Genomic DNA, 24,189 nt, shown 5'->3' on the forward strand with positions numbered 1-24,189 from the left:
TCTTAAAATTTGCCAGTAACACCATCCAGGTAGAGCATACTGCGCATGTTTGCCGGTGTCAGCAAAGCTGTGCGCATGCCCACCAGTGTCAGCAAAATACTGGGCATGCTCATCGCTGTCCGCAAAAAAAGGCGCGCGACCTTTTCTTGATTGACCAATAGAGAAACCTGGAGGACCGGAAGGAGTCTGGTCCTCCTGCCAATCAGAGCCACCCCATTGTCTGAATGTGGACGTTGGTCCATGAGCTTTTGAAGCTTCTACTCCTGTTCCTCTCTCTGAGTAAAGATTGAGCTTCATCTAGACGGCAAATTCCTTCCTCTGTCCAAGATCTGTGAGTACAGCACTCTCTTTTCCATTTTGGGATTCAATTATTGACTTGCAGCAATTGATAGGAAAGGGAATGAATCCGGGAGGGGACAGACTCTAGAAACGTTGGTGCAGGTCTGTGTCTCAATTAGCAAAATGGACAGGCAGGAGACTTGAAGAACACACCAGCCAGGCAGCATCAGGAGGTGGAGAAGTCGACATTTCGGGTGTAACCCTTCTTCAGGACTGGGGGCAGGTGTAGGGGGAGATGCAGATAAAGGGAGTGCTGGGGGCAGGGTGGTGAAGTGGGGATATGTGAAGACAGGCTGAGGGTATGACTTAGTTACTGGCATGGACCAGTGGAAATGAGCGGTCCAGGCTAAGAAGGGAGTCGGGGAATGGGATGGGAGGTTATTTGAAAGTGGAGATATCAATGTTGAGTCCTCCGAGCTGTAAACTACGCAGGTGGAAGATGAGGTGGTGTTCCTCCAATTTGCGGTTTGGTTCGTTGTGACAATGGAAGAGGCCAAAGATGGTCATGTCAGAAAGAGAGTGGGAGGGGGAATTAAAATGGGTGGTGACTGGGAGGTCTGTTCGGCCTCTGCTGATCCAGCTGCCACGCTCAGCGAATCCAAAATTTTTTGAAGATGTAACTCTGAAGATGGGCAAGGGAGATCCAGTGGATGTAGTGTACTTGGACTTTCAGAAAGCCTTTGATAAAGTCCCACATAGGAGGTTAGTGAGCAAAATTAGGACACATGGTATTGGGGGCAAAGTACTGACTTGGATTGAAAATTGGTTGGCTGACAGGAAACAAAGAGTAGTGATGAACAGCTCCCTTTCAGAATGGCAGGCGGTGACCAGTGGGGTACCGCAGGGATCAGTGCTGGGACCGCAGCTTTTTACAATATGTATTAATGATATAGAAGATGGCATTAATAGTAACATTAGCAAATTTGCTGATGATACAAAGCTTGTTGGCAGGGTGAAATGTGATGAGGACGTTAGGAGATTACAGGGTGACCTGGACAGGTTAGGTGAGTGGACAGATGTATGGCAGATGCAGTTTAATGTGGATAAATGTATGGTTATCCACTTTGGTGGCAAGAACAGGAAGGCAGATTACTACCTAAATGGAGTCAAGTTAGGTAAAGGGGCAGTACAAAGAGATCTGGGTGTTCTTGTACACCAGTCAATGAAGGCAAGCATGCAGGTACAGCAGGTAATGAAGAAAGCTAATAGCATGCTGGCCTTCATAACAAGAGGGATTGAGTATAGAAGCAAAGAGGTTCTTCTGCAGCTGTACAGGGCCCTGGTGAGACCGCATGTGGAATATTGTGTGCAGTTCTGGTCTCCAAATTTGAGGAAAGACATTCTGGCTATTGAGGGAATGCAGCGTAGGTTCACGAGGTCAATTCCTGGAATGGCGGGACTATCTTATGTTGAAAGATTGGAGCAACTGGGCTTGTGTACCCTTGAATTTAGAAGACTGAGAGGGGATCTGATTGAGACATATAAGATTATTAAAGGATTGGACACTCTGGAGGAAGGAAACATGTTTCCACTGATGGGTGAGTCCCAAAACAGAGGACACAGCTTAAAAATAAGGGGTAGGCCATTTAGGACAGCGATGAGCAGAAACGTCTTCACCCAGAGAGTGGTGGGTGTGTGGAATGCTCTGCCCCAGAAGGCAGTGGAGGCCCAGTCTCTGGATTCGTTTAAGAAAGAGTTGGATAGAGCTCTCAAGGATAGTGGAATCAAGGTTTATGGAGCTAAGACAGGAACAGGATACTGATTAAGGATGATCAGCCATGATCATAATGAATGGTGGTGCAGTCTCAAAGGGCAGAATGGCCGACTCCTGCACCTATTGTCTATTGTCTATTATCATTATCCAAGTTTACACTTGGTCTCCCCAATGGACTGAAGACCACAATTTGCAAACACGTGGCAAATGCAGTACCACCATGTGAAGATTTAGCCTTTGTTGTGAAAAAAAAGCAGAAAGGGGGTGTATTACTTAAATGGTGATGTATTGGGATGTGGAGAAAGTGAGAATTGCAGATAATGGAGATCAGAGTCAAAAAGTGTGGTACTGGAAAAACACAGTAGCTTAGGCAGCATCCAAGGAGCAGAAGAGTCAACATTTTGGGCACGGGTCCTTCTTCAGGAATGATGTGTGGATGTATAGAGGGACCTAAGCATCCTTTCTACACCAGTCAATGCCAGTTGTCAGACAGGTGCAGCAAGCAATCAGCAAAACAAGTGGTATATTAGCAAGAGGAATTGAGTTCAGAATTGGGGATGCCTTCCTGCAATTAGGGGGTTGTTGAATATATTCAAGGCTGAGTTCATCTGGGTTTTGAACAGCAAAGAAGTAGATGGTTACGGGGGAAGGCAAGAAAATGATTTTAAGACCAGGAAAGAACATTTATAGTATCAGACAGCACAGACCCTTCAGTCCAACTAATCCATGCTGACTATATTCACAAACTAAACTAGTCCCACCTACCTGTGTGTGGCCCATATCCCTCTGAATCTTTCCTATTCATGTACTTATCCAAATGTCTTTTAAATGTTGTTACTGGACCTGCATCCATCACTTCCCCTGGATATTCATTCCACACATCAACTATTCTCTGTGTAAAAAGTAAAGGAGCCCCTCATGCCTTTTTAAAATCTTTCTCCTCTCTAATTCAAATTTGCTGCATAATCTTGTAACCCCCCCTCTAGTGAAAGGATACCCGGTGGTCACCTCCTCGATGTCCCTCATGATTTTATACACCTCTGTAAGGTCACCTCTCAACCTCCTGTGCTCCAGTGAAAAAAGTCCCAGCCTATCCACTGAGGTGTTGGTAGATTAATATCCCATTATGATCTGTTCAATGCTGGTGCAAGCTCAAAAGACCAATGACCTTCTCCTGTTCCCACTCTCACTGAGTCCAGGACAGCAAGAGATAGGACATAGGAGCAGAAATTAGGCCATTCATCCCATTGACTGTCATCGAGTCATAGAGATGTACAGCATGGAAACAGACCCTTCAGTCCAACCCTTCCATGCCGAACAGATATCCTCACCCAATCTAGTCCCATCTGCCAGCACCCGGCCCATATCCCTCCAAACCCTTCCTGTTTATATACCCATCCAAATGCCTCTTAAATGTTGCAATTGTACCAGCCTTTACCACTTCCTCTGGCAGCTCATTCCATACACGTACCACCCTCTGGGTGAAAAAGTTGCCCCTTAGGTCTCTTTTATATCTTTCCCCTCTCATCCTAAATCTGTGCCCTCTAGTTCTGGACTCCCCGACCCCAGGGAAAAGACTTTGTCTATTTACCCTATCCATGCCCCTCATAATTTTGTAAACCTCTATAAGGTCACCCCTCAGCCTCCGACACTTCAGGGAAAACAGCCCCAGCCTGTTCAGCCTCTCCCTATAGCTCTAATCCTCCAACCCTGGCAACATCCTTTGGAATCTTTTCTGAACCCTTTCAAGTTTCACAACATCCTTCCAATAGGAAGGAGACCAGAACTGCACGCAATACTCCCAACAGTGGCCTAACCAATGTCCTGTACAGCTGCAATATGACCTCCCAACTCCTGTACTCAATACTCTGGCCAATAAAGGAAAGCATACCAAACACCTTCTTCACTATCCTATCTACCTGCAACTCTACTGTCAAGGAGCTATGAACCTGCACTCCAAGGTCTCTTTGTTCAGCAACACTCCCTAGCACCTTACCATTCAGTGTATAAGTCCTGCTAAGATTTGCTTTCCCAAAATGCAGTACCTCGCATTTATCTGAATTAAACTCCATCTGCCACTTCTCAGCCCATTGGCCCATCCGGTCACGATCCTGTTGTAATCTGAGGTAACCTTCTTCGCTGTCCACTACACCTCCTCCAATTTTGGTGTCAACTGCAAACTTACTAACTGTACCTCTTATGCTCGCATCCAAATCATTTATGTAAATGACAAAAAGTAGAGGACCCCGCACCGATCCTTGTGGCACTCCACTGGTCACAGGCCTCCAGTCTGAAAAACAACCCTCCACCACCACCCTCTGTCTTCTACCTTTGAGCCAGTTTTGTATCCAAATGGCTAGTTCCCTCTGTATTTCATGAGATCTAACCTTGTGAATCAGTCTCCCATGGGGAAACTTGTCAAACGCCTTACTGAAGTCCATATAGATCACATCTACTGCTCTGCCCTCATCAATTCTCTCTGTTACTTCTTCAAAAAACTCACTCAAGTTTGTGAGATATGATTTCCCACGCACAAAGCCATGTTGACTATCCCAAATCAGTCCTTTCCTTTCCAAATACATGTACATCCTGTCCCTCAGGATTCCCTCCAACAACTTGCCCACCACCGAGGTCAGGCTCACAGCTCTATAGTTCCCTGGCTTGTCCTTACCACCCTTCTTAAACAGTGGCACCACATTAGCCAACCTCCAGTCTTCCGGCACCTCACCTGTGACTATCAGTGATTCAAATATCTCAGCAAGGGGCCCAGCAATCACTTCTCTCGCTTCCCACAGAGTTCTAGGGTACACCTGATCAGGTCCTGGGAATTTATCCACTTCTATGCATTTCAAGACATCCAGCACTTCCTCCTCTGTAATCTGGACATATTTTGCAAGGGTGTGATCATCTATTTCCCTACACTGTATATCTTCCATATCCTTTTCCACAGTAAATACTGATGCAAAATACTTATTTAGCATCTCCCCCATTTTCTGCAGCTCCTCACAAAGGCCGTCTTGCTAATCTTTGAGGGGCCCTATTATTTCCCTAGTTACCCTTTTGTCCTTAATATATTTGTGAAAACCCTTGGGATTCTCCATAATTCTATTTGCCAAAGCTATCTCATGTCCCCGTTTTGCCCTCTTGATTTCCCTCTTAATGTATACTCCGACTGCCTTTATACTCCTCTAAGGATTCACTGAATCTATCCTGTCTATACCTTACATATGCTTCCTTCTTTTTCTTAACCATACCCTCAATTTCTTTAACCCTCAATTTCTTCATTCCTGAAGAAGGGCTCATGCCTGAAACGTTGATTCTCCTGCTCCTTGGATGCTGCCTGACCTGCTGCGCTTTTCCAGCAACACATTTTCACCTCAATTTCTGTAGTCATCCAGCATTCCCTATTCCTACCAGCCTTTCCTTTCACCCAAACAGGAATATACTTTCTCTGGATTCTTGTTATCTCATTTCTGAAGGCTTCCCATTTTCCAGCCGTCCCTTTACCTGCGAACATCTGCCCCAATTAGCTTTTGAAAGTTCTTGTCTAATACCGTCAAAATTGGCCTTTCCCCAATTTAGATCTGGTCTATCCTTTTCCATCACTACTTTAAATCTAATAGAATTATGGTCACTCCCCCAAAATGCTCCCTCACTGACACCTCAGTCAGCTGCCCTGCCTTATTTCCCAAGAGTAGGTCAAGTTTTGCACCTTCTCTAGTAGGTACATCTACATACTGAATCAGAAAATTGTCTTGTACACACTTAACAAATTCCTCTCCAGCTAAACCCTTAACACTATGGCAGTCCCAGTCTATGTTTGGAAAGTTAAAATCCCCGACCATAACCACCCTATTATTCTTACAGATAGCTGAGATTGTATTATAGACCTCCTAATAGTCGGAGGGAAATTGAGAAACAAACTTGTAAGGTGATCTCCGCTATCTGTAAGAATAATAGGGTGGTTATGGCCGGGGATTTGAACTTTCCAAACATAGACTGGGACTGCCATAGTGTTAAGGGTTTAGATGGAGAGGAATTTGATCCGCCATTCAGTCATGGCTGCTAGGTTTCTCAACCCCATTCTCCCACTTGCTCCCCGTAACTCTTGATCCCCCTTTCTACTCTGACCTATCTATCTCAGTCTTAAATATCCTCAGTGACCTGACCTGCACTGCCTTCTGTGGGTTTCTCATTATCTCCATTCTGAAAGGGGGTCCCTTCACTTTAAGGCTGGGCCTCGAGTCCTAGTCTCTCCTCTCAATGGAAACATCTTCCCAACATCCACTCTGTACAGGCCATTCAGTATTCTGTATGTTTCAATTAGATCCTCCCTGAGTGTGGGCCTGTTAATCAGCACGAACCAGACCCTTCAGGATGAGGTACAGCAGGGATTAGGTTCAGCAAAGTGAGAATGTGGGATGGAGATTTTCAGCTTCTAGAGAATAAGAGAGGAAAGAGATTTGCTTTCAATTAGAATTGATCAGATGGGCCAGTGGTCTGAGGAGTGGCAGATGGAGTTTAATTTAGAGAAATTGAGGTGCATTTTTGTCAAGTAATGCTGGCGAGACTGACACAGTTAAGTGGAGTAATGCATAACAAAGAGCCCTTGCAGTGCAGGTTCATAGTTCCTTGAAAGTGGAGTCTCAGGTAGGCAGGATAGAGAAGGCAGCATTCGGTATGAAGGTGGAGAGGAGCTCCTTTTCCCGGTGAGTAGTGAATCCATGGAATTCTTTGCCAAAGGAAGCAGTAGAGGCAGCTTCATGAAGTATATTTAGGACACTGTTGAATGGGTTTTTGCATGGTAGGGGAATGAAGGATAGTTGGTACAATGCAGGGAGGTGCAGCTGAGATGATGGATAGATCAACCATGATCTTAATGAATGGCAGAGCAGGCAGGATGGGTCAAAAAAAATGGCCTACTCCTGCTTCTGTTACTATAACCCTGCATTTCCCATGGCTAACCCACCTAACCTGCACATCCTTGGACACTCTGGGCAACTTAGCATGGCCAATCCAAATCAAGATCAGTGAGCAATGTGGAAAATGAACATCAGAGTATGATAGAAAGGAACAAGGAGATTAAATGTACCAGAACTCAAGATTGGATTCTAAAGATACAAAAGTTGAAATTAAAAAGGGTGTGTCTGAATGTATTGTAACAAATGTGAATGAATTATCTGTCCGCATTGAAGAAAATAATTATGATCTGAGAGTCCTTACAGAGACACGGCTTCAGGATGACAAAGATTGGATCCTGAATATCGAGGGGTAGTCAAATGTGAAGCGAGGTAAAGGTAGAGGGTTGGCCCTGCTAATCAAAGCACTGATCACAGGGTAGTCTGGTGTCAGCTCAGATTTCAGGTCCGGATTTCTCTGTCCTCTGTTGATCTCCCTGTTCCCACAGAGTAAGATGTTCGTCCGTTCTCAGCTCTGCTGGATTTCTGCTGAAGCTTTGACCTCTGCCTTTTACACCTTCCAGAACAATAAAACATTCTCAATTGAGACCCAACCCACGATCTCCCAGCCTGTCAACCATCCAGACACAGAGTTTAGTCATAGCAGGGAATCAAACGAGAAACCTGAAACAAAATTAGAAACAAATGTGCAATTGGTGCTCATGCTTCATGTTTGTTCATAAGGAAGTAAACCAGAAATAGTGGTCGCCTGGGATTCTGATGTCCCCGATATGAGGAATTCTGTCTCCCTTAGATGTAACTGTTAGTGCTGTTGGGGCAAAGTAACTCGTGTGGCAAATCATTTAAAACAAAGTCGTCAGGAGAGGAGACCTTGAGCAATTAACTAGCTTTATTCATTCCCATGGGGAAGCCTTTTTTGTTTAAAACAAACTCCAACGTATTCCAATGAAATACAGAATGTTACAAGTTTTATGGTAAAACACAAGCCCACTCTCCATTAATTATGCAACTGAGGGGCAGTCGTAAGGTTCACAGACCTTGTCCAGATCTACATTTCTTAATGTCTACAAAACTGAATGTTATCTTTTACTGCAGGTTTAGCTGGGCTCGAATTACCGATAAGGGACAAAGAGAACCAATCCATCATTCTATGAAGCAGCACAGTCTAATGGCCTGAGGAGCAGAGACAGCCCGCAGCTGCAAGGTCAGGCTATCAAAACAGAATTCCTTAGCCAGGGCATTACGTTAGCAGGCTACATTTTACTGCAAACATAGCTTTGTGACAAAATAACTTCCACAGAGTTTTGTGTCAACTTTGGTCAAATTCTCCCATATTCCCTCCTTCTTTTATTAAAAAGAGGAGATTGAGGATGTCAGCAAAAGGGGGATTATATACCCAGAGCCAGGGGGATTGCCAAGGGGTGATGGTTGGAGATCGGACAAATAGTCCTCTGGTTCAGTAAGGACAGGGGCAGAAGGCTCCAGGGATTGGGAATCATCATCGGGGTTTCATCAGGAAGGGGAAATCTCAGCATCTGGGAGATCGCTGGAGAGGAGGGCCACAACAGTGAACTGAGCCAAGCACAGGATTGTCTGCGGGGTGACTTTGATTTTCAGTCGAGCAGTTCCAAAGGCTGGGGGAAAAGAAAGCTGCAAGTCGGTCAATTTCCGTAAGGGCTCACGTGGTGTGAGTTCAGGACAGATGGGGATATGGGCACATACCCAGCAGCTAGAGTGGTTGACCTTCTGTGTATAAAGAAGAGTATTCAATTGTAATTCCCATTTACTCAACGTTATCAGGCCCAATCAAACATAGTTCATGAAAGAAAGATAAGAAAGAGTGCAGTGAAAGGCTGAATGATCAAATTAAAATTTACAAATTAAACACACTTCAGCTCATTTCCAAGCTGCTTTCTGAAAATCTGGGTGCCAACAGGTTTGTAACAGAGTATTAATCATTCCCTTCTTGCTCAACTGTGTACAGTAATGTACATAATCAACTGAAAAAGGCAGCAGCAAAGAATGAACACAAACCAGTCCATCAGGGGTCACCCACAATTTGGTGTGGGTGCGGAGGGAGTACCCTATTTGAGGCCATAGTTTGTGCTTTTCAGCGGCTTCCCCTGTGATTTCAGCACCATACCCAGGCAAATGTGCATTCAAACCAGATTACAAAGTGTTAATCTTTCTGCAAACTGCAGGGTGTCGGCGCTGAGTCAGTCTCTCCCTGTCTGTCTGTCTCTCTCTGCCTGCCTGCACCTCTCTCTCTCTCTGTGCCTGCCTGCGCCCCTCTCTCTCACTGTCTGCCTGCCTCTCTGACCCCCCCCATCTGCCTGCCTGCGTGCGTGCGTCTCTCTCTGTAACATTTTCCAACTTTCTTCATATCTCAGTTTGTCAGCTTTTGTTTATTCCTTCCTTCCAAGGATAATGAGGCACTCACATTCCAGAACAGTCCAAGTTAGGGAGTTGAGCCTCATAGATCCTGGTTGTGACACTTGGTTTGCTTAACCAAGTGTGCAACCTCTAAATACCTGTCAGCCATTCCATTTTCAAATCAAACACTTGTTTCAAGGCAAGTTGTTCATGTCTCTGCATTAGTCCACAACCCAGGGGAATTACAATGGAGTCTTTAATAGTTTCCCAAAGTATCGTGTATGTCAAATTCATTCAAGTCTAGATATCCTGAAGCGAGCAATTATACTTACTGCAGATTTCTACTCCCCAATTAAAACGAATGTTGGGAACTCAAATGGATCAGGGGCCTTTTGACGCAGCCTCGCACCTCCGTGTGGGTCAAGGGCTTATCAAGTAGGGTTTCCCTTGTCATAACCCTGGGCCAAGCAAATTCTTTATTACTAACTTTGTAAAGTGTAAGTGCTCTCAGCAGCATTACGTCAGGACACCAGGAGCCTGTTGAGTACTCACACTCGTATCTTGTGGCTGAGTAGCGAGAATTGTATCAGCATTTTTAACAGCATTTTCATCTCTGGTCAGCTTTCCTTTTTATTTTGACACACCAAAAGCAGCAACCACCCTCTATATTTCATCTCTCCAACGATATCGGCCGGTGACCTGGCAGGATCATGGTATCTCCTGCCTGACTTGCCATATGTGGAGGATGGAAATGAAAGTCCCATGCAAGGAAAGAATTTGTTTATCAGGGAGCAGTACAGCTGCAAGACCAACCATCTCCGCTGAGCCTGGGAAACACAATCTTAACCTGGGAAACATTCAGCCCGAAGCAAGCAGGCACTAAGAAGGTCACAAAATGGTTGCAGGCACAAAATAGTTTCCAGGTTTTCAATATGTAACAAAATGTCTGACCCAAATCTAACAATTCTCCTACATCATCGCAGGGAAGAAAACAAGAAAAATGAAACAAAATTAGAAATAAATAGGTGCTTGTGGTTAATGTTTGTTAATTAGGAAATAAACGAGAAATAGGGGTCTCCCAGGATTCTTCTGGTGCCCTCCCTGAGGAATTCTCTCTCCCTTTATATCTATTAGTACCCAGCGAAGATTTACTACAATATTTACATCAACAGAAATAAAGCATCTGTTATCAAATAGACTTAGAGACTTACAGCACTGATGTAGACTTTTCCTCTCTCTCAGGGACATATGCACCCACAAATCCATGGGAGTGAATGTGTATTTGCAGAATTAAAAATCCTACAACACCAGGTTATAGTCCAACAGGTTTAATTGAAAGCCCTTGCTTTCAAAGTGCAGCTCCTTCATCAGGTGCTTGTGGAGAATAAGATTGTAAGACACAGAATTTATAGCAACAGTTTACAGTGTGATGTAACTGAAATTATATATTGAAAAAGACCTGGATTGTTTAAGTGTTTCATCTGTTAGAATGGCCATGTTGATTTCAGTTCTTTCATATGTAAATCACAAAACTTTTTTTTAAAAAACGTTACGTTCCCAAGTGAACTTTACCAATTGCTGTTGTGTTAGCCTACATAATGTATTGATGGTGTGAGCCCCCCTGTGTGAGACTGTCTGTGCCACAATGGCTAGACTGATTTTAATCTAAAAAATTGATTTATGGAATCTTACATTGATTCATGCAGTTTCTGAGCAAAGAAAGATGTAATTTTGCAAGTACAAATTCACCCAACAAACTGTGTGTGTGTGTGTGTGTGTGTGTGTGTGTGTGTGTGTGTGTGTGTGTGTGGGTATATTTGCAGATACAGTCAATTTTGCTTAAAAAATGCACAATCTGCAGGCAGTCAATCAATGTAATATTTTGTGAATTTCACTTTGGAAATAGAACCAGTCTGACTCAAGATTGAGTTACAGGCAAACTCTGACCTCACACCTATAATGCATTGTCTGAGCTGAGATGTCACCTTTTGCTATAAAACCTTGTTATCTCGAAGGTAGCATACAAGAAGTTCTGGGGTTCACATTGTAATGATACCTGCAAACCATTCAAAACTGTGAAAGACTTAACAATCCAGATTTGTTCAATATACCATTTCAGTGGCAGGATGCTGAAATGTTTTGCTATAAATTCTGTGCCTTATGATCTTATACACCACAACCACCAGATGAAGAAGCAGCACTCCAGAAGTCAGCGCTTCCAAAAAAGCCTGTGGGACTACAATCTGGTGATGTGTGATTTTTGACTTTTGTGCAGGGTTGGAGTGGATTGGCTGTGCTGGCCATGTGAAATTATGCATGATGTATAGGTAAGGTGCATTACTAAGGGTTAAGTGTAGAGCAGTGGTGGTAGGGGAATGGATGTGGGTGGGTTACCTGAGAGAGGCGATTTCGGTTCAAACAATTAAGATGTGCATGACCCTGAAGACTAAGGGGAATAGAGCCATAGGGGTGGGGTAAAACAGGCTTCTCTATAATAAAGGACAAGGCATGCTTCTTTTGTAAGAACATTTTGTACACTCAAAAGTGGGATAATTTAAATTGTGCAAATGCTGACATTTTGTGAGCAGAGTAAAAACAAACAAGTCCTTGATTGATGAGACCACTAACTCTGACAGAGAAGAATAAGTCCTTGACTGATAAGACTACAGGGTAGCAAAACAACTTGGGAGACATCCGCTGCAGACTTTGTGACATGGGTGCAGAATGGAAAAATACTGATGGTTTAGAATGTGAACCTCGTGACTCTTTAGAGCCAAAGAGGGGAGGGACTTGTGCTGTATATAATGAGAAACTTTGTAAGCCTCGGGGCGCCTTTTTCTCAGAAGGGTGCCCAACTCTGCAGACTTGCTAATAAAACTTTGTTTTCCTGAATATGTCTAGAGCGATTATTAAGAAGCGATTTTCGTTTCTAACAACTTGGAGGCTCGTCCGATCGACGCTCCGGCCGCAAGGGGAGCTGAGGAAGGACATCGGAGAAGGTGCACCCTGCCGAGTTCGGCAGTCCCTGATTCCTTGCTTGTCGCCCCGCGCGGCTTGAGCGAGTGATATCCGGAAGGCTCAGGAAAACAAAGGAGGGGTGTGGCCGAGGCAGTGGGGACGGTTAACGATCGAGTAATTTCAGTGCACCAAACCCAGGTAAGAAAAAACTTGCGGGGACCGTGTTTCCGGAGGACTGGGGACCTGCGGAGTGCCTGTAGATTTTTCTACAGAGGCGTGGGACTCAGGAATCTAGAGACCGGGGCTCGTCTGTGAGAGATTTTGCAGAGACCGTGTTTGCGGAGGAACGTGGACCTACGGGGTGTCTGTGATCTGTTTCACAGAGACGTAGGACACAGGAATCCAAAGACCGGGGGTGCCTGCAAAGGGACCTGGGCGACCACGGGACTGAAGGTCCGGGAATTGGCTAACTGGTGATAGATTATCACGGGATAATACAAGATTCTCCGATTCTACGAAGTCCTCGGCAATGGGAAATAAGGGATCCAAGGCGAATAAGGGAAAGGTAGGCTTGAACGTAGACAATGAAAAATACCCCGGGGTACCTGACGATAGTCCGTTAGGAAGAATGTTAAGTAATTGGGATCAGGGTAGGAGAAAAGGAAAATCTAGAAAAAAGATGGTGAAATACTGTCAAACGTGGTCCCAGAAACCTATTCAGGGAGACTCAGTGTGGTGGCCTAGATTTGGCACTGACCAAGACTGGGTCTGGCAAGCTCTGATTTTATATGTCAATTCAAAACCTAATGTTATTCAGGAAGAAAGTGATTACGCCCTTTGTTGGCTACCGGTCACAATATCTTGCAAAATGAAGGCCACTACTGAAGACTCAGAAGAGCAGACAGAATGGGAACCTTTAGATCACTTACCGCCGCCCTACGTGACCCCGTCTGCCCCACAGAATGATCCTTTGGGTGGCGACGATTCAGGGGAAGGGGAAGAAAACGGGGAGGAATCACCAGCAGCCTCAGGGGTACAGACTAGATCTCAAGCTGAAAGGAGTCACAGACAAAACTCTGTCTCGATTGCAAGAATGATTCCACTCCGGGGAGTGCCCATGGGGGGCGAGGAAGGAGGGACGGGATATGTGAACGTCCCCTTAACGAGTACTGAAGTACGGAATTACAAGAGGGAGATGAAGGGCCTACTGGAGGACCCCATGGGCCTGGCTGAACAATTAGATCAGTTCCTGAGGCCGAATACTTACACGTGGGATGAGATGTATTCCATCATGGGAACATTGTTCTCTAGCCAGGAGCGACAGATGATACGACAAGCTGCGCTGTTGGTCTGGGAGAGAGGGGGAAGAGCAGGAGGGGAGCAGAAATTTCCCCTCACCGACCCCGAGTGGGATAAGCAAACGGAGGAAGGACGGCGCAATATGAGAGACATGCGGGAATATTGGATAAAAGGAATAAGGCAGGCAGCCCCGAAGGGGCACAATTTTACCAAGGCCTTTGGGAATCATCAAAACCCGGAGGAAACCCCTACAGACTTCCTAGACAGGATTAGGAAGAACTTGCAGCAGTTCGCTGGGGTGGACCCTGAGACGGAAGTGGGACAACAACTCATACGGGTCGAGTTTGTATCAAAAGCCTGGCCGGACATACGAAAGAAGTTAGAGAAAATGGATGATTGGGATAGTAAACCTCTAAGTGAACTACTATGGGAGGCGCAAAAGGTGTTTGTGAGAAGGGACGATGAGAAGCAAAAGAAGGCGACAAAGATAATGATTCAGACGGTGCAACAAGTGACAGCTGGAAGAAGGGAAAAGGGAGAGCCGTGGCAGGAACAGGAAAGGGGAGAGTCGTGGCAAGAGCAGAGGAAAAGAGGACCGTGGCCGGAACAAAGGAAGGGTGGAGGAACTCGAGACCGCGACAGGGAAACGAGGAGGATACTCAGATGTTACTACTGTAATGAAGAGGGACATTTTAAACGGGAGTGCCCCCGCTACAAGCGGGAAGTGCGGTCGTACGCCCTGATGGAGGAAGATTAGGGAGGTCGGGGGTTCCTACCCTTGGGGCAAAAGGACTATCGACAGGAACCCCTGGTAAACTTGAAAGTAGGGCCCCAAGGGTAGGAGATCACATTTATGGTAGACTAGGGAGCCGAAAGATCAAGTATAATCCAAATACCCCCCGGCGCCCGAGCAGGAAGAACAGTTATGGGGGTGTCTGGCATTGGAGGAAAGACATTGCAAGTCCCAGTAGTGGAGGACGTGGAAATTGGGTATGAAAATAGAACTACTAAACGAGACCTCCTTCTACTGCCATCGGCGGGGTTTAATTTGTTAGCAAGAGACTTGCAGGTCAAACTAGGGATCGGAACGGTACCAAGTAACGGGGAAATGGTGGTAAGGTTGTTCGCCCTCACCGAAGAAGATGATCAACAAATAGACCCGGAAGTATGGTACCGAGAGGGGAACAGAGGGGGTCTAAACATCAAACCTCTCCAAATCACCATGTTACCAGGAAGAGGCCCGGAAAGAAGGAAACAGTACCCGATTGCTATGGAAGGAGGGGAGGGGTTACAACCTGTGATAGAAAGATTAATCACAGATGGACTACTGAAGGAATGTATGTCCCCTTTCAATACTCCAATACTCCCTGTGAGGAAGCCGGATGGGACGTATAGGCTGGTGCAAGACTTGCGGGGGTTGAATGAAGTAGTCCAGGCTAGATACCCGGTGGTACCCAATCCCTACACGTTAATGAGTAAAATTCCCCCCGAACATGAATGGTTCAGCGTAATAGATTTGAAGGATGCCTTCTGGAGTTGCCCCCTTGACAAAGAAAGTCGGAACCTTTTTGCATTTGAATGGGAGAATCCCTTCACAGGACGAAAGCGACAGTTAAGATGGACTGTCTTGCCGCAGGGATTCACGGAGTCACCCAACTTGTTTGGACAAATACTGGAGCAGATCTTAGGAGGATTTCGGTGTAACGCGGAGAATCAATTGCTCCAATATGTCGATGATCTCTTACTCTCAGGACCAAGAGAAGAGGAGGTACGAGCAGACACCGTTGCCCTGCTGAACTTCCTGGGGAAACAGGGCCTACGCGTCTCCAGGACAAAACTCCAGTTTGTGGAGCAAGAGGTAAGATATCTGGGCCATCAAGGCAGTAAGGGGCATCGCCGTATCACGCCAGAACGAATATCAGGGATTACGGGTATGCCAATACCCAGGACGAAGAAGGAAATCAGACAATTCCTGGGGCTAGTAGGGTATTGCCGGATATGGATTGAAAGTTACACCACTCTAGTAAAAATTTTGTACGACAAACTGGGACAAGAAGGACAAAAGGTGGACTGGTCAGATGAGGAGGAGCAGCGATTTAATATTATTAAAAGTAAACTGATCCGAGCTCCGGTATTGGCTTGACCCACCCTGAAGGAACCGTTCCAGTTATATGTCAATAGCACCGGCGGAATTGCCCAGGGTGTGCTTACCCAGCTGCGGGCAGGGAAACATCAGCCGGTTGCATTTTTGTCAAAAATGTTAGACCCTGTGTCCTGTGGATGGCCGACCTGTATACAGGCAGTGGCAGCTGCGGCAATGTTAGTAGAAGAGGCACGGAAACTTACCTTTGGAGGAAGGATCACAGTATACTCCCCACATTCGGTTAGTACCATACTGGCTCAGAAGGCTCACCGCTGGTTAACAGACTCTCGCATCCTGAAGTATGAGACGATTTTGATGACCGGGGACGATCTCAATTTTGCAAAAGATCTCAGTTGCAACCCTGCCCAGTTTCTATACGGACGTCCTGCAGATGGGGAACAGGAGCATGATTGTGTGGAATTTGTAGACTTGCAGACCAAATGCCGAGAGGACCTGCAAGAGGCCCCGCTGGGTGGAGGACAGGAACTGTACATCGACGGGTCCTCCCGGTGCATCAGTGGGGTCCGGTACAGTGGCTATGCTGTCGTAGATGGTGCAACGAAACGGACGATCGAGTCCGGACGACTGCCCGGGAAGTGGTCAGCCCAATCCTGTGAGTTGTACGCCCTCCAGAGGGCCCTGAAGTTGTTGGAAGGGAAAGTGGGGACCATATATACTGACTCAAAGTATGCATACGGAATCGTTCATACTTTCGGGAAAATCTGGAAAGAGAGAGGATTGATAACTTCCCGGAGAAAAGAATTAGCTCACGAACAAATGATCAGCCTAACGTTGGAAGCCCTGGCGTTACCTACGGAACTCGCAGTAGTCCATGTACCCGGCCACCAGAAGGGGTCGACACCGGAAGCGGTGGGAAACCGGCTGGCAGGTGAGGAAGCCAAGCGGGCAGCGGTCGAAAAATCCGTCCAATTGTTAACGTTAATACCGTTGAGGGAAGGGCTCGTTAAACAACCCGTCTTCACCCAGGGGGAGATTGATAAAATGGATCAATTGGGTGCCCGGCTAGAAACTAACGGGAAGTGGACGGTTCCTGATGGGAGACAAGTACTGAACAAACAGATCACCCGGGGTATTCTGCACCAATTACACCATCAGACCCACTGGGGGGTGCAAGCCATGTCTGACACGATCCTGAGAGACTATGTATGCAGGGGGATATACACATTAGCCCAACAAGAGGTAGTCGGATGCCCCACTTGCCGGCGTATTAACCAGAAAGCCATGCATTCTATGCCAGTGGTGGTCAGCCCCTCGCAATTAGGCCATTCCAGAGGATCCAAGTCGACTTTACAGACTTACCCCCAGTACAGAGATGGAAATATCTGCTAGTAATAGTAGACCATTTCACTCACTGGGTAGAGGCTTTCCCAACTGCCAAAGACGATGCACCAACCGTGGCCCGACTGTTGTTAGAGAACATAATCCCGAGATATGGCATAATGGAATCTATCGACTCCGACTGCGGGACACATTTTATTTCTAAGCTACACCATTTGATCTGTACTGCCCTGGGTATCCAATGGAAATTCCATGCACCCTGGCATCCTCAGAGTTCGGGTCGGGTTGAGAGAATGAATGGCATGCTCAAGACCCAATTGACTAAGCTGGTGTTAGAAACTAAGTTACCTTGGCCGAAGTGCCTTCCCATTGCCCTATTGAGGATACGTACGGCACCTCGCCGGGATGTCGGGGTTTCCCCCTATGAAATGCTGTTCGGATTACCATATTGGAGTAAGGTTGATGGGTGTCCCACTCTACAAGGGGGAGATGTATTTGTCAGAAACTATTTACTGGCCTTATCCCGTTCTTTTGCAGAACTCCGGAGGAAAGGTCTCCTGGCTCAGACTCCGCCGCTCGACTTCCTCCTGCATAAGGTGGAGCCCGGAGATTGGGTGCTTGTTAAGACCTGGAAGGCCGAAAAGCTCCAGCCGCGGTGGGAAGGACCGTTCCTGGTTCTGTTAACAACTGAAGCAGCTGTTCGGACGGAAGAAAAAGGGTGGGTCCATGCATCAAGGATAAAGGGGCCTGTTCTGCCTGAAGGAGAAAGCACTTGGACATGTGAGCAAGGGGACAAGCCGTTGGTGGTAAAACTGAAAAGACAGCAATAATGAACTCTCCTTGGACTGTATTGGTGGGGATATTGATCAGTTTACTCCTGTATGTGGGGGAGGGCGAGGGCGAGGGGAGATGTGACAAATGTCGGACTACGGTAAGGCTCGGGATTCGAATCTACTCGGGATCATTTGTGTCCCATTCCTATGTGGACGATTGGTGTTACGATGTGAGTGCACGACACGAATGTTGGGAGGGTGGAAGACCCTATTATCAGGTGTATAATAAAGGATACGGTGGCAAAATCCGTGGATGCCCTATAAATGACCGCTGGGTGTGTATTAGCAAAACTGGGAGGTGGGACCTATCCTCCGTGTTGCTCAGGGAGCAGGTTGACAGAGTCAAGGAGACCAAGATACAGAACACTGATCGGGGGTTGGGGAAAGAGCAAAACCGTCAAGGAACGGTCGTGCTCTCTAAAGTGCCATCTGTATACGAAGAGGTAGAAGAAAAGATTGAACTCCCTGATGTAACACAAAACCTGTTTATTGATCTCACCTCTCGAATAGCCACTGTTTTAAATGTTAGCAATTGCTGGGTTTGTGGGGGGCCGCATAAGTCGGAACAATGGCCGTGGACTGGTCAAAGCTTAGACATAGGGGAATTGCTGCAAACCACTTGGACCCATGTCAACGAAAGGAAAAGCCAGGGGTGGAGACTGACGAACAGCCCTGAGGGCCAGTTCTGTATTGAAGGCAAGGGGACTGTGGAGGTAGGGATTAGTCCCTGTCAGAGTGTATTGGACGCGACCACGCGAGTATGGTGGCCTGAGGATATTACTTGGTACATTGCAAACCGAGATCATGGAAATTGCGTTCCATTACGTACTGATTCCTCCTCTGACGAGCTGGGGGCTGGTTACTGGAATTGCAGTGGTCCTGGTCCTTATGAGGGCATCCCTGGGGTAAAGGAACTGTGGGATGACGTTGTGAGGCAGGGTGGCCCTGCTCCAGATGGCCTATTTTGGATATGCGGTAATCAGGCATACTCCAAACTGCCCATGGGATGGGCTGGGGTATGCTTCCTGGGTCTAATACGACCTGCGTTCTTCCTATTACCCCGGAAGGAAGGCGACGATTTGGGAATTAAACTCTTTGACTCCCTCCGTAGGTCGCCAAGGGATATCCAAGTCGGTGATTGGGGGGATGAGTGGCCACCGGCCCGGATTATTGCATACTACGGGCCAGCTACATGGGCACAGGACGGATCATGGGGATACCGTACTCCTATCTATATGTTAAATCGTATTATCAGGCTCCAAGCAGTCGTAGAGGTTATTACTAACCGGACTGCCCTGGCCCTGGAGTTGCTGGCTAAGCAGCAGAATCAGATGAGGGCTGCTATATATCAAAACCGACTTGCCTTGGATTATCTGTTGGCCTCGGAGGGGGGCATGTGCGGGAAATTTAACCTGACTAACTGCTGTCTAGAAATTGACGATAATGGTAAAGCGGTTTTGAAAATTTCCGATGAAATTCGGAAATTGGCCCATGTGCCAGTACAATCTTGGCGTCCTCTTAGTGGCATCGGATGGTGGGATGGTCTCCTAGGTGGTAGTTGGTGGCGCACGGCGTTGCTGGTGGTTGGGGGGGCGTGATGCTTCTCCTCATATTACCCTGCCTAACCCCCTGGATTCAGTTTTTAATTCAGAAAAATATTTCCCAACTCCAGGCAGTGGCGGTTCCACAACATGGGATGCAGGAACTTGAGACCATAAGACATAGGAGTGGAAGTAAGGCCATTCGGCCCATCGAGTCCACTCCGCCATTCAATCATGGCTGATGCGCATTTCAGCTCCACTTACCAGCGTTCTCCCCGTAGCCCTTAATTCCTTTAGACAACAAGAACCTATCAATCTCGGCCTTGAAGACATTTAGCGTCCCGGCTTCCACTGCACTCCGTGGCAATGAATTCCACAGGCCCACCACTCTCTGGCTGAAGAAATGTCTCCGCATTTCTGTTCTGAAATGACCCCCTCTAATTCTAAGGCTGTGTCCACGGGTCCTAGTCTCCTCGCCTAATAGAAACAATTTCCTAGCATCCACCTTTCCAAAGCCATGTATTATTTTGTACGTCTCTATTAGATCTCCCCTTAATCTTCTAAACTCCAACGAATACAATCCCAGTATCCTCAGCTGTTCCTCATATGCTAGACCTGTCATTCCAGGGATCATCCGTGTGAATCTCTGCTGGACACGTTCCAGTGCCAGTATGTCCTTCCTGAGGTGTGGGGACCAAAACTGGACACAGTACTCCAAATGGGGCCTAACCAGAGCTTTATAAAGTCTTAGTAGTACATCTCTGCTTTTATATTCCAACCCTCTTGAGATAAGAGACAACATTGCATTCGCTTTCTTAATCACGGACTCAACCTGCATGTTTACCTTTAGAGAATCCTCGACTAGCACTCCCAGATCCCTTTGTGCTTTGGCTTTATTAATTTTCTCACCATTTAGAAAGTAGTCCATGCTTTTATTCTTTTTGCCAAAGTGCAAGACCTCGCACTTGCTCACGTTAAATTCCATCAGCCATTTCCTGGACCACTCTCCCAACCTGTCTAGATCCTTCTGTAGCCACCCCACTTCCTCAGTACTACCTGCCTGTCCACCTAACTTCGTATCATCGGCAAACTTTGCTAGAATGCCCCCGGTTCCCTCATCCAAATCATTAATATATAATGCGAACAGCTGTGGCCCCAGCACCGAACCCTGCGGGACACCACTCGTCACCGGCTCCCATTCTGAAAAAGAACCTTTCATCCCAACTCTCTGCCTTCTGTTAGACAGCCAATCCTCAATCCATCCCAGCAGCTCACCTCGAACACCATGGGCCCTCACCTTGCTCAGCAGCCTCCCGTGTGGCACCTTATCAAAGGCCTTTTGAAAGTCTAGATAGACCACATCCACTGGGTTTCCCTGGTCTAACCTACTTGTTACCTCTTCAAAAAATTCCAACAGGTTTGTCAGGCATGACCTCCCTTTACTAAATCCATGTTGACTTGTTCTAATCAGACTCTGCTCTTCCAAGAATTTAGAAACCTCATCCTTAATGATGGATTCTAGAATTTTACCAACAACCGAGGTTAAGCTGATTGGCCTATAATTTTCCATCTTTTGCCTTGATCCTTTCTTGAACAAGGGGGTTACTACAGCCATCTTCCAATCATCCGGGACCTTTCCTGACTCCAGTGACTCTTGAAAGATCTCAACCAATGCCTTCGCTATTTCCTCAGCAACCTCTCTCAGAACTCTAGGGTGTATCCCATCGGGGCCAGGAGATTTATCAATTTTAAGACTTTTTAACTTTTCTAGCACTCTCTTTCGTAATGGCAACCATACTCAACTCAGCCCCGTGACATCCTTTAATTTTTGGGATATTACTCCTGTCTTCCTCTGTGAAAACTGATGCAAAGTACTTGTTAAGTTCTCCTGCTATTTCCTTATCTCCCATCACTAGGCTCCCTGCATCAGTTTGAAGTGGTCTAATGTCTACTTTTGCCTGTCGTTTGTTTCTTATGTACTGAAAGAAACTTTTACTATTATTTCTAATATTACTGGCTAGCCTACATTCATATTTGATCCTCTCATTTCTTATTACACTCTTTGTTATCCTCTGTTTGCTTTTGTATCCTTCCCAATCTTCTGATTTCCCACTGTTCTTAGCCACTTTATAGGATCTCTCTTTTTCTTTAATACATTTCCTGACTTCCTTTGTCAGCCAAGGTTGTCTAATCCCTCCCCGGTTAATCTTTCTTTTCTTGGGAATGAACCTCTGTACAGTGTCCTCAATTATACCTACAAACTCCTGCCATTTTTGCTCTAGTGTCTTCCCGGTTAGCCTCTGCTTCCAGTCTATTTTAGTCAGTTCCTCTCTCATGCCTTCATAATTACCTTTATTCAACTGTAACACCATTACATCAGATTTTGCCTTCTCCCTTTCAAACTCCAGACTGAACTCTACCATATTATGGTCGCTACTTCCTAAGGGTTCCCTTACTTTAAGATCTTTTATAGAGTCTGGTTCATTGCAAAGCACTAGGTCCAGAATAGTCTGCTCTCTTGTGGGCTCCATGACAAGCTGTTCCAAAAAAGCCATCCTGTAAGCATTCCATGAATTCCCTTTCTTTAGATCCACTAGCAACATTATTTACCCAGTCCACCTGCATATTGAAGTCACCCATGATCAATGTAACCTTGCCTTTCTGACATGCCTTCTCTATTTCCCGGTACATGTTGCGTCCCTGGTCCTGACCACTGTTAGGAGGTCTGCACACAACTCCAATTATGGTTTTTTTGCCTTTGTGGTTCCTCAATTCCACCCACACAGACTCCACATCATCCGACGCTATGTCATTCAATACCATAGATTTAATTTTGTTCTTAACTAACAAGGCAACCCCACCCCCTCTGCCCACCTCTCTGTCTTTTCGATAAGTTGAAAAACCATGGAGGTTTAACTGCCAGTCCTGACCCCCCTGTAACCAAGTCTCTGTGATGCCTACTACATCATAATCATTCACTATTATCTGTGCCATTAGTTCATCGGCTTTGTTATGAATGCTACGAGCATTCAGGTAAAGTGCCTTAATGCTAACTTCCTTATCATTAGAGATGTTGGAAGTCATATGTCCTAAGTTATCCTTGCTTTTTTCTGCATTCTCAGTCTGCCTCAATTTTAAATCCGCCTGGAAACAGGCTATCCTGCTGCTTATCTTTCCATTTACCTCCATACTCCCTGTCGCTTTCACTTTCCCTTCCCCCCAACTCAGAAGTTTAAAGTCCTACTGACCACCCTATTTATCCTCTTCGCTAGAACATTGGTACCTGATCGGTTCAGGTGGAGACCGTCCCAATGGTACAGATCCCCCCTGTTCCAAAACTGATGCCAATGCCCCATGAAGTGGAATCCCTCTTTCCCACACCAATCCCACAGCTGTTGCTGTGAAAGACCAAGGATTTCCCGGGCCCTTGAGGAGGGGAGGCTTATCTTGGTCAGGCACATCTTAAAAAGAGAAAGGGTGGAATTGTGAGAGGCAATTTCGGTTCAAACAATTAAGATGTGCCTGGACAACATTTTGTATACTCAAAAGTAGGATAGTTTAAATTGTGCAAAATGCTGACACTTTGTGAGCAGAGTAACTTCTTTTCTAAAACATTTTGTATACTCAAAAGTAGGATAGTTTAAATTGTGCAAAATGCTGACATTTTGTGAGCAGAGTAAAAACAAACAGGTCCTTGATTGATGAAACCATAAACACAGACAGGGAAGAATGAGTCCTTGACTGATAAGACTGCAGGATAGAAAAAAGACTCGAGAGACATCTGCTACAGATTGATACAGAGACATCTGCTACAGATTGATAAGACCGTTAGCACAGACAGAGAAGAATAAGTCTTTGACTGATACGACTACAGGGTAAAAAAAACAACTCTGGAGACACTTGTTGCAGACTTTGTGATAAGGGTGCAAAATGGAGAATAATGACGGTTTAAGAATGTGAACCTCATGGCTCGTTAGAGCCAAGGAGGGGAGGGACTTGTGCTGTATATAATGAGAAACATTGTAAGCCTCGGGGCGCCTTTTTCTCAGAAGGGTGCCCAACTCTGCAGACTTGCTAATAAAACTTTGTTTTCCTGAATTTGTCTAGAGCGATTATTACGAAGCGATTTTCGTTTCTAACAAACTATATTAAACAAAATAGCTTTCCTGGGTATCAATATTTACAACAGTAAAGCAGCTATTATTTGGCAATCGACCAACTAATTGAAATAATTTCAGAATAAATTAGCTGTTTCATTATTATACATTGAGATATTTTAATTAAAATGTCACAAAGGAAATCTTTAACACAAAGCAAAGTTAGATAAAATACAAAAGTATCTTGCAGAATTCACTTCAAATCATATCTGTTGAATCACAAAAAGATGATGCTCAATGTACTAAATGATGGACAAACATTGTAAAGAATGTATATATCTCAATTATATCTTAAATGAATATTTACTCTGCCTTGGACAACAACAACTGAAAGTTTTTTTAACAAATTGACAACTACAATAGCAAAGCTTTAGAAAATCCACCACTGAGCCAAATCTTGCATAAAAGTTTTTTTCAGGAAATCCTTTAAAGATTTCAGGCTTCTACAGCTTCAATTAGCTGAAGAAGAAAAAAATGCATCTGGTTGGAAACACGAATAGAAAAGAATCAGAGGGATATGGACCAAATGTTGGGAAATGGGTCACTAGATTAATTTAGGATATTTGGTTGTCTGGACTGAAGGGTTTGCTTCTGTGCTCTACAACTCTATGACT

The 24,189-nt window shown here is 45.6% G+C and overlaps 1 protein-coding gene across 4 annotated transcripts; it reads left to right on the forward strand.

Moving 5' to 3' along the window:
• The first annotated feature begins 121 nt into the window (after window positions 1–121).
• On the forward strand, window positions 122–23,516 carry LOC140460391 (endogenous retrovirus group 3 member 1 Env polyprotein-like). Of its 4 annotated transcripts, XM_072554910.1 has the most exons (4): window positions 133–331; window positions 8,068–8,176; window positions 12,247–12,501; window positions 12,687–23,516. In XM_072554910.1, the coding sequence occupies exon 4, from the start codon at window positions 17,874–17,876 to the stop codon at window positions 19,473–19,475; it is 1,602 nt and encodes a 533-aa protein (XP_072411011.1). In that variant the 5' UTR covers window positions 133–331; window positions 8,068–8,176; window positions 12,247–12,501; window positions 12,687–17,873; the 3' UTR covers window positions 19,476–23,516. The 4 variants fall into 4 exon arrangements, with proteins under 4 accessions (XP_072411014.1, XP_072411013.1, XP_072411015.1 ...); XM_072554913.1 differs by lacking the exon at window positions 12,247–12,501 and having other exon boundaries at window positions 122–331; window positions 17,582–23,516; XM_072554912.1 differs by lacking the exon at window positions 12,247–12,501 and having other exon boundaries at window positions 130–331.
• Window positions 23,517–24,189: the final 673 nt, after the last annotated feature.

Source organism: Chiloscyllium punctatum, chromosome 36 (genome assembly GCF_047496795.1).
Source record: "Chiloscyllium punctatum isolate Juve2018m chromosome 36, sChiPun1.3, whole genome shotgun sequence".
Lineage (NCBI taxonomy): Eukaryota > Metazoa > Chordata > Chondrichthyes > Orectolobiformes > Hemiscylliidae > Chiloscyllium > Chiloscyllium punctatum.